Below are 10,452 nucleotides of genomic sequence, written 5' to 3'. Positions count from 1 at the left end.
TAATATTAGAGTCATTTTTGACCAGATATGTCCTTCAGTGCGTATTTTAAGCCTTTAGTCATTTGTGCGGTATTTCTAAAATTAGAAACATCCTGTCTCAGAATGATGCTTAAAGGTTAGTTAATGAATTCATTACTTCTAACTTGACTACTGTAATTCATTATTATTAGGAAACTGTTTTAGTGAATTAGCACAAAAAAATGAATTAAACTAAACATAGTGTTAGTAACAAAAACACTCAAAGTATTTCCTTCCCCAATAACTAATAGAGAAATGATTAATGTTTAGTCTTCCCCACTGGACTCCACAGGCAAGACATTACACGCATCTTCCTCCATCGCATTACTCCCCAATTGTTTTTTGCTTTTAAACGAGATTATAACAGGCACACGTGCTGGTCACCTTAAATACTAACCCAGGTGCGGGGATTCAAGAGCGCCACGATAACTCTGAGTGGGCGAGCGGGCAGAGAGGCTGTGGGTGGGGGAGCCCGGGAGACTGTCTCCAGACGACAGGGAGCGATTTAAAGAGGAGAGGCTCCGGCTGGTGTGGAGCAGGTTGGACTGCTTGGTGATTTTCCTGAACAGGGAGCTGCGCTTCTTACTGAAAGATGAACAAAAAGCCGAATGATTAGAGTGAAATCATTCAAATAACAGAGGGATACGTTTTCTTGGAATGCTGCAGTGACGCACTCTTGTCCGTCCTTGGCTCCGGTCCTCTTGATGCGTCGTGCCATCTTGCATTTATAGCTGGACTTGCGGGCAGGACCCACTTTGATGGAGGTGTTTTCAAAAGGAGTTGTTGTAATAGTCACCTTGTTCCCACTCTGCAGTTGATGCACAATTATATGATTTATATTAGTACATAAATATATAGATAGATGTTTTTTAAAGTGTTTTTATTTTAGATGGATAGGTCTCTCCTACCTTCAGGATCAGCTCCACTACCTCTGTATGGACCAAACCGTGGACTGACTCTCCATTTACATGAGTGATGAGGTCACCAGCACTAAGTCCAGCCTCCTGAGCTGGACCTCCATCTTCCACATGCTGTGATTGGAACAAATAAACATCACAGATTTGACTATTAAGTATATTAGCCCAGTTCCCTTCAGATACTGTATGGTACTCTGCATGGGCTGTTCTGCAGAATCACATTAAAGGCGCTATGCGAATAAATAGTAATAATCACATTTGTTTCTGCATTGCTTTAAAGGGAGGAATCAAGATTTCTGCATCCTGTTTGCTTTGCTCTCTCACCCAGACCATGTGATGCACGCTGTAAACATCGCTGTCTCCCATGTAGACTCTGATAGCTCGGAGGGTGAAGCCGTACTTCTTCCCAGAGCGGTGGATGGTGATGGGAGAATGCAGGATGTTGACCATCGGGGAGTAGTCTCGGCTGGGGGATGAGTCACGAGAGGAAGGGTTGGACGAGAGGGAGCGGGGCGACATGGGGCTCGCCAGAGGGGATGCGCCGTGTTGTTCCACTGAGGAGAGAAAGCACAAAAGATTCATTTCTAAACACCATTTTTTAAAATGTCTTTGTTAATGCAGTAAAAGAAATGCCTTTACCTGCTGGAATGATGACCGACAGAGCAGTGGCAGAGGCAGATTTGATAACTTTAGTTCCTGGTCTTGAGTTGCGTTTTTCTCCTTCCGAGAGCTGCTGGTGGCGAACTCTTCGTAGCACCAGGTCTGTGGTGGCCCCACGAGTCCCCTGTGGGTCTGGGAGCCCCAGAATGGTAGCACTGCTTGGCAGGGGCAGTGATGCATCAGCAGGTCTCAACAGTTTGTCTGTAATAAGGCGGCGACATAAAGGTGATAGGAAATATATGTTTTCATGTTTTGGGGTGACAAATGAAATTGTTCAAGTCATGAGATGCTGCCTCATTTTTCTTACCGCCAGCTGCAAAGCCATTACTTTCTTTAAGGAATGCCCTCAGGTCGCCTTGAGAAGAGATGGTACCCATGGCTCCTTCCAGAGACGTTCCCCTGGCCTTAACTGGAGTTTGTCTGCCCGGGACAGGCAGCTCAGAGTCCAACTCCAGAGGGGAGGCCAATCGGTAAGAATCCATAAGAGCAGAGAAGCGCCTCCGTGCCCCAGACGGAGGGCTGGAATCACTCTCAGTGAAGGAGGACTCTGAGCAGGATAAACGCTTCCTGAAAACCAAAGACAATTATATCCTGAAATAAACTTTCAATGCCAATGAACCCAGGTAGAAGATCAAAAACAAACTGAAACACAGATAGCACTTTTTTATTAACTGTGCTTTTACTCACATCTCCGGTGAGCCAGTCCTCCAGCTCTTATCTCGGAGGGTGACACTTCCCAGGCTTTCTCTCTTGGCTAAGCGATCCTCCCTGGGGACCTTGTGCTCCCGTAGAGTCACGCCATGGGGTTTATGCTCCAGCTGAGACAGATGCTCCATACTGCTGTATACCTTCACATCGGTGCAGCATAACAGTAAATATTTGGGTTCTTGATTGATTTGAATGTAGACCGATGAATAAACGCTGACAGAAAAATAAAAGTTTAGGTCCTGACCTTACTGAAGCGAGGGGAACACGACGAGAAGCGACGAATCTCCACGGGCTCGTCGTCATTGGTATCGTCTTCATCGTATGAATGCACGTGGTGATAGCGCTCTGAACGAGCTGGTGGTGAGAAGTAATGTACATTCAGTCAGCAGTGGCACGTCGGAAAATGCGCTTTATGCTAACATTTACATGGGAGAGTTAAAGACCTTGACCTGTTTCCAAGAATAAGAAATTCCTAAGGTCTAAAGGATCTGTGCTGGAATTCATTCTCTTCAATACCATTCCTTCATTCCCAAAGGGGAACTTACTGTCGAAATAACTGGTGTCTTCCTCTGACTCTAGATGAGGGATGAACTCTGCCTTCTGTCTCAGCAGGCTGTTCCAGTCAACCTCAGTGAAGAATGAGTGCTGCTTCACTTCAAAAGCACCACCTTCGGGGCAGAGCAAAGGAAAGGAGGTGGATGTAAAAAGAGAGAATGAGGGAGCGCGATGACAGACAGGTAATAATAGCAGCCCTCAAGCATGTGGAGGCATTTCTACCCTGAATGAAGCTGACTTATTTGGGTAAACTGAACCCGTAAGCCAGCGCGCAGGATGACAGTTATTGTTCTAGGTCAGCGAGCCCCAGTCAGGGTTAGGTGTACCCAAGAGGGATGTGCAGTGGTGGAAGAAGTATTCATATGTATTTCTTAGATGAAAGTACTAATACAGCACAGTAAAAAAAAAACAACACAAAAAAACAACTGAACTACAAATAAAAGTCCTGGATAGAGACAAAAGCATATACAGTGTCTTGTTTCACTGCTGAGAAAACAGACCAGTACAGTAAAGTTTATTAGATGGTATAAAGGAAAGCTGTTAACAGGAAGTCAGCCTAAACAATGAAATCATCAGGAAACCACAACGAGACTGTGAAAACACAAAGAAGACAGAAAATCTCAGTTTGGTGGGCCAACTGGAACTGTGACTAAAAGTCTGAGTGGACCACAGAAGACTGCAAGATTTCACATCAGGCTGCGGCATTTCTATTTTAGGATTCAAATACATCAGGAATCATTCAAATTTGTTTATTTTCTTGGAAAAGTTCATCTTAATCTTTGCAGAATAATGTTGCAGCTAAAAAATCAAAGGAGAACAAGATGTAAAACAAAAGTGGCTCAGAAAAAGCGTGCAGTGGGATAGAAGCAAATTATTCAAGCACACTGCTACAGAATTGTTCAGGGAAGATTCCCAAGTATATCCTCAAATGTAAATAAATATACATGCCACTTTATTAGCAACACCTTGCTAAGTACTGAATTGGACTCCTTTGGCCTTCTGAACTGCCTTAATTTATTGTGGCATAGATTCAACAAGGTGGTGGAAACATCCCTTGGAGATTTTGCTCCATGTTCACATGACAGCATAACACAGTTGCTGCAGATTTTTCAACTTTCTGTTCCACCACATCTAAAAAGGGCTCTGTTGGATTAAGATCTGGTGACTGAGGAAGCCATGTGGTTACACTGATGTCATTGTCAACTTCAAGAAACTAATTTGAGATGATTTGAAGTTTGTGACATGGTCTGTTATCCTGCTCGAAGCAGCCATCAGAAGATGACTGGTGAAGGGTAGACTGTGGTTATAAAGGGATGGACATGGTCAGCAGCAATAGGTAGGCTGAGGATTTTAAACAATGCTCAATTAGCACTGTTTTAAAATAGTGTCTCTAGTGGGCCAAGAAACACCATAACCAGCCTGAATTGTTGGTAAAAGGCAGGATGGGTTCATGCCTTCATGCTGTTTATGCCAGATTCTGATCCCACCATCTCATTATATCAGGCAATGTTTTTTCAAATCTTCTAATGTCCGGTTTCCTGTTCCAGTCATCAGTTTCCTGTTATTAAGCTGACATGAGTGACACCCGGTGTGGTCTTGGCTGCTGGTGGTTCGACATGTTGTCCATTCAGATATGCTTTTCTGTATATCTTGATTGTAACAATTTGAGTTACCCTTTCCTTCCTATCAGCTCAAAACAGTCTGGGCATTCTCCTCTGACATCAGCAGAGAACTGCTGCTCATTGGATATTTTCTCTTTTTAGACCATTTGCTGTAAACCACAGAGATGTTCAGTTTGCTCAGTTTGAACTTAAGCAGGTTACCTTAACCATGTCTACATGCCTAAATGCACTGAGTTGCTGCCATGTGATTGGCTGATTAGATGTTTTAAGGGGGAATTGAACAGGTGTACCAAACGAAGTGGCTGGTGAGCCTACATCATTTTCCACATGTAAACATTACATCATACACTGGACTAAAGAGTGAATGAAAACTAGCAGAGAGGTCTGAGCAGAAAAATCAATTATTACCACAGCTGAGAGTAAACAAATATGGTTAGAATAGTGCAAAAATATGGGAACCATAAAATATCTATGATGCATAAATCTGCGTCAAAGAACATCCAGTCTGATTCAAATTTAAATGAATGCACATAGAAAATAACTTCAGGTGGTGTATTAACAGACCTCTCTGTATTGAATCGTATCTGTTATTAATCTCTGTCTCTCTTCCACAGCATGTCTTTATCCTGTCTTCCTTCTCTCACCCCAACCGGTCGCAGCAGATGGCCGCCCCTCCCTGAGCCTGGTTCTGCCGGAGGTTTCTTCCTGTTAAAAGGGAGTTTTTCCTTCCCACTGTCGCCAAAGTGCTTGCTCATAGGGGGTCATATGATTGTTGGGCTTTTCTCTGTATCTATGAAGCGCCTTGAGGCGACATTTGTTGTGATTTGGCGCTATATAAATAAAATTGAATTGAATTGAATTGAATTGAATCACTACACGATTTCATCTGAATCCTGGAGAAGCCAGAAGCTCTGCTGTAGGAGACTGACCTGTGCCCAATCGAACCAGCGGATTTGTCTGCAGAAGAGAGGAGATCAGGTGCTGGGCATCAACAGGAAGAGCCTCATCTCCTTCTGGCCACACTATGTCATCTACCAGAAACAAGCCGACAGAGAGAGAGAGAGATTATGGTGGATGGTACATGACTAACAGTTTGTTTTACTTATCAGCTGTGCTCGGTGTCCAATGATGCTATTTCTACTGAGATACTTTGATCTCTCACCTGTAATGACCTGTCCAAACAGCTCCTCTGGAGTGTCTCCAAAAAAAGGCACGCAGCCCACCAGGAACTCATACAGGATGATGCCCATCGCCCACCAGTCCACTGGCTTTCCATAACCCTGACGAAGAATAACCTCTGGGGCGATATACTCTGGAGTTCCGCACACCTTAAAGTAAAGCAGCAATCGGTCGTTTCTTAAATTTTATGACCTCCGATTTTTGTGAATTACTTGGGACCCACTCATCCTTACAGGCGTGTGCATTTTTGCTGCTAATAACATTTCTTTCACATCTAACTGACTCGTGTATTCATCATTTACAACCGTACAGTCGCTCCTACAGTCGTCACAGAGCGGGAAACACACAGCATGTGGGGAGCATGCATATTTATGCTTAGCCAAGCCATCACCTCAAAGATGCCAAGACAAGATGAAAGCCCCGGTGGGTGTTTTTTCATGTGCAGATGGGCATGCGCTGAATCCTAACACATATGTGGTCGACGTGATGAATGCACGTGAAATAATGAGGCTTAAATTCAAAGCGAGTGCTGAATAAAAGCCCTGGAAATATAAGCCTTTCCTGAAAGAGAAATTATTATAACCAAGGAAAGGCTGGTCTACTGTTGTGCCAACTGTGCCATATTTGTCAGATACACCTGCCACACAATGGCAGGGAATATCTTTACATGGAAATGTAGCGTTCAAAGGAAATTTTATAGTGAAACTTGCTTGGATCATACTGTAGTCTACACTTTAATGCTGATAAAATAAAACACACACGCACACAGTTGTCCTGATGTGTACAGTACAATTAATTTAAATTGACTCACATTCGCTCGATACTTAGTTTTAATATAGCAGAGAGTTTTATTAATTTGTAAAATTTAGATGTTTTGTCAGACTTTATTTAAACAAATTAAGATCTGAGTAAATGGCTGTGTATCTGACTTCGCTTTGGTCATACCTGTTTATCCAAAAATTCCCGAGTATCCTTCTCTATGTGTCCTTCATATAAGTTGGTGGTCAGGCTCATCAGACCCATCTTCGACAGGCCAAAGTCAGTCAGTTTGATGTGGCCCATTGAGGTAATTAGGAGGCTGAGAACAGAAAGACAAAAGTTACATTTGAGCAGTCTAAATCTTATTTATACATCTTAGCAAATAATTGGCGCTTGCTCTCTTTGCCCCTGTGTGACAGAAACTAGCTCCGTCTTACTTGTCAGGCTTGAGGTCACGGTGCACAATGCCATAGTTGTGTAAGTACTCCAGCGCTAGGACTGTCTCTGCAAAGTACATGCGTGCCATTTCCACGGGCAGAGCCCCGATGTTCTTGAGCAGGGTGGCACAGTCCCCACCTGCCAACACAATTCAATATTTGATTAGCATCCCGGGTACTCACCAGTTACAATGATTCCTGGTGGCTTTTGTGCTAGACTCCTATTTAGGCTGACAAGCACACATAGTAATGCTATATAGTTACTTAAAACTATGCTTCTTATTGCGATTGTTTGTATTGACAAGATACAGGCACACGGGGAACCTACACTGGACCTCTGACCTCTTCTTCAAGGTCAAATAAGGTCAAACTTTCATAAGTTTGCTGCTGCCTTTGTATTGTATTGGGAACATTTAGGAAATGTTACAAATTATCATGTCACCTTTGAGCTCTGACCTCACCGACCTACATTTCACATCTTCCTTTCTTTCAAGTTGACCCCAAAATGTGCTACATCTTTCTTTTGTTAAAGTCTTTTATCATTAATATTTAGTAATAATGACATTAGTTAAACAGAAGCATCAAACGAGTCTCCAATAGAGGATTATAAATAAATGAAATCCTTACTACTTCAAAAAGCTCTCAGTGTCTATAACCCAATGAGACCTCTCAGGTCATCAGGTGCTGATCCTTCACTTGTTCCCAGAATCAGATCTAAATCTGCTGAGAGTGCTTCAGTTACTCTGGTCTTATTATTTGGAACAAGCTGCCTGCTGACCTCAGGTCAATTACTACTGTGTCTCAAAAACAGACTCAAAACCATTTCCACAGGCCTGCACATGATAACTGTGCCACTTTGGGAAGCACACTGAGTTTACATTTAAGGAAATGTGTCATGATATTCAGTTCAGTCAAGATACGGTGAGATTTAGGTTATGGTGTATACAAACAGGCACATTTAGCGCATTAACCAGTTAACAGCTTAGAAAACATATGTGCTCCATAGCCTTGATCATCAGTGTGGATGCTTAATCAGCATCCACAGTATTGTTCCTCTACTTTTCATCCTCCGTACGTTTTTTGTACGCTGTCTCCTTCAACACCGTTCAACTTAGAAAAATCATTCAACCACCATTAGATTCATCTTCTTTTGGACTCCTCTTTCAACTCTAACTACTTCCACATACATTGACCTAGAACCACCATTCAAACCTTAAAATGAAGCCAAGACAATGAACTATTCAACTTGTATTTATCTTTTCAATATCTTTTACACTTTTTCTTCCGTTCCAGTTTATAATGGGTGTGTATGGGATGGGATGTTCCCTCTTAGAGTGAGAGCTTCAACTGACAGAGTGGGAGCAGGGGAAACATTTATCTTAAAATCTTCTCTTTAAACTGCTGCTGTGTCCACAACGTTTGGTCTACAGCCATCATTTTACCCTCAAAACGTAGCCATTGTTGCCCTCTTTCATTCAATGCTATTGTTATCGTAATAGATGTTATGGTTCTTTCATAAATGTCACCAATGCACAGACTCCTACATTGAACTCTTCCATAGAAGAGTAGAGTCCAATGTTAAAACGGCTCCCAAGATTTGTCTAAAAATCAGAAGTACAGGCTGTCTTTACACTGTCACCACGTCCATATAATAAACTCCACAGGCATGAAAACTGAGAATTGTGTAGACTCGACATTGCTGGCACTCACGGTGAAAGAATTCTGTCAATACAACTTGTAGTTTTGTCTTGGGAAGCATTTGTTTGAGAGTCACTTTTCTGTTCTGGTGCCACTGGCTGGAGTCACTATAGCAGCCAGGCTCACACCTGCATCCTTAAATGAGCTCTGTCTGTCACTCTGCCAAGATTAATCTTAAAAACTTCTGTTTTAACTGCTGCTGTGTCAACAGTGTTTGCTCTACAGCCATCATTTTACCCTCAAAATGTAGCCATTGTTGTTCTCTTTCAAACAGCATGTCTTCCAAAGCTCAGAGATGTAAACTTTTTAAACTGTCTGGATCCAACCAGAGGGATTGCATTTCAGTCATTCAGTGATTAAAATAATATGAACTTTTAATATTAATTCCGATGTTTTCTGACTCAAAATTTTCTTTTGTAATTACTTAGCTTTTTCTAATTTATATTTTAAACATTATCAGCTACTTTTCAACTTCTTCTGTGTGAATGTCAGTTTTCAACCCTTCTGCACTTTCAGGTGACAAATTCTGCATTTTTCATCTCATTCAACATTTTTAACTTTAACATTCAGCAATTATTTCATTTCAGCTCAAAACATTCAGCTATCAGCATTCACACAGCAGTTTCTTCAGAAAATGCATTTTCTAGTTTTAAATACTATAATGTAAAATGTTGCTAAAATATTAGCTAGACAGACTGTAAACTTGTCTGAGGAAAACAACTGTCACTGATTGGGTTACTTTTTGTTTTGCACATGTAGACCTGTCCTCACCTTCCACGTACTCCATGACCATGCAGAGGTGCCGACGTGTTTCAAAGGAGCAGAACATGGAGACGACAAAGGGATTCTCTGCAAAGGTGAGAATGTCTCTTTCTACGAAGGCCTGCTGGATTTGGTTCCTCAGTATCAGGTTCTGCTTGTTAATCTTCTTCATGGCAAATCGCTGCCGTGTCTCCAGATGCCGCACCAGGTAAACAGCGCTGGTTCACATGCAGACACAGCCAGAGAGGCATGCAGTTTGACCATTTTATTTTCACTGGCTCTGTGTGCTTGTAAAGAAAAAAAAGCACATATGTGAGGGAGAAAAGCTCTGCTCACCCATATGCTCCGTTACTTATCAGCTTGATGGTCTGGAAGTCTGCTTCTCCTGGTGGTTTCATTGCTCTCATCTTACCCTGTGGATCAAAGATCACAATGCAAAGATTAAATATGATCCAGTGGGACGATAGAAAGCACGTTCTATATCATTTTTGTCACCTGTTAAATTAGTCTTTGCTGATGAACATTTATATTGTCTGCACAGATAAGCAGAACCTGCTCCAGGCATTTCCTATGTCCTCCTTCCTGTTTTTTATTATAGTTTTTTGCCTGCTTATCCTAATTTGGAGGCCATGTGATTCAAGGAAGGGGTGGATCCGGGTTCAACAGCCTCAGTGCAAATGAGCTAATTGAATGGACACAAGCCTGTTTGCCAAGTCATCAGCAGATGAAAACATATTCAACAACCTTTCAGCCACGTTCAGCCAGCAGAAATGACCAGACTGGGGAACATTTGGGATCTCACCTCTGTGGAGTCATCTGTTTCAGGTGTCACTGGTCCCTCGCTGTCATAACTTTCCAAGTAAACCATATCTGATGACAAACACATGTTTGATAAAAAAAAATTTGGTAGTCATTTTATTTTCTAATAAGGAGACTTGTTTTGCTTTCCTTTATTTATGTCATATAAAAGGGCTCTTATTGAGCTTATAATAAACATGCCAGTAGTTATGCAAGCTCAGATTACAGACTGCTCTATGTGAGACTCCAGAAGTGCCACACATCTGTTATTTAAACCTTCTGTTTATGAGAAGCAGCCAATCACAAGAAAGCTGGCTTAATGCAGTGGTTCCCAAACTG

At 42.0% G+C, this 10,452-nt stretch overlaps 1 protein-coding gene across 2 annotated transcripts in view; it reads right to left on the bottom strand.

Annotated features, from left to right (window-relative positions):
* The window catches only part of LOC102778938 (microtubule-associated serine/threonine-protein kinase 1-like), a 54,418-nt gene that overhangs the window by 5,389 nt on the left and 38,577 nt on the right, over positions 1–10,452 (bottom strand). For both annotated transcript variants that reach the window (XM_006805082.3, XM_035914003.2), the window contains exons 11-26: positions 10,118–10,185; positions 9,652–9,728; positions 9,325–9,533; positions 6,856–6,994; positions 6,605–6,737; positions 5,643–5,808; positions 5,410–5,511; positions 2,849–2,971; positions 2,548–2,657; positions 2,283–2,443; positions 1,903–2,162; positions 1,575–1,796; positions 1,260–1,489; positions 927–1,049; positions 693–826; positions 416–603 (exon numbers count right to left, since the gene is read on the bottom strand). In XM_006805082.3, coding sequence (XP_006805145.1) covers positions 416–603; positions 693–826; positions 927–1,049; positions 1,260–1,489; positions 1,575–1,796; positions 1,903–2,162; positions 2,283–2,443; positions 2,548–2,657; positions 2,849–2,971; positions 5,410–5,511; positions 5,643–5,808; positions 6,605–6,737; positions 6,856–6,994; positions 9,325–9,533; positions 9,652–9,728; positions 10,118–10,185 — 2,445 coding nt within the window. The remainder of the gene's footprint in view (positions 1–415; positions 604–692; positions 827–926; positions 1,050–1,259; positions 1,490–1,574; positions 1,797–1,902; positions 2,163–2,282; positions 2,444–2,547; positions 2,658–2,848; positions 2,972–5,409; positions 5,512–5,642; positions 5,809–6,604; positions 6,738–6,855; positions 6,995–9,324; positions 9,534–9,651; positions 9,729–10,117; positions 10,186–10,452) is intronic.

This window comes from Neolamprologus brichardi, chromosome 4 (assembly GCF_056152115.1).
Source record: "Neolamprologus brichardi isolate AB-2024 chromosome 4, ASM5615211v1, whole genome shotgun sequence".
Classification (NCBI taxonomy): domain Eukaryota; kingdom Metazoa; phylum Chordata; class Actinopteri; order Cichliformes; family Cichlidae; genus Neolamprologus; species Neolamprologus brichardi.
The sequence above is the reverse complement of the archived record's forward strand: the minus strand, read 5'-3'. Positions and strand labels throughout refer to the sequence as shown.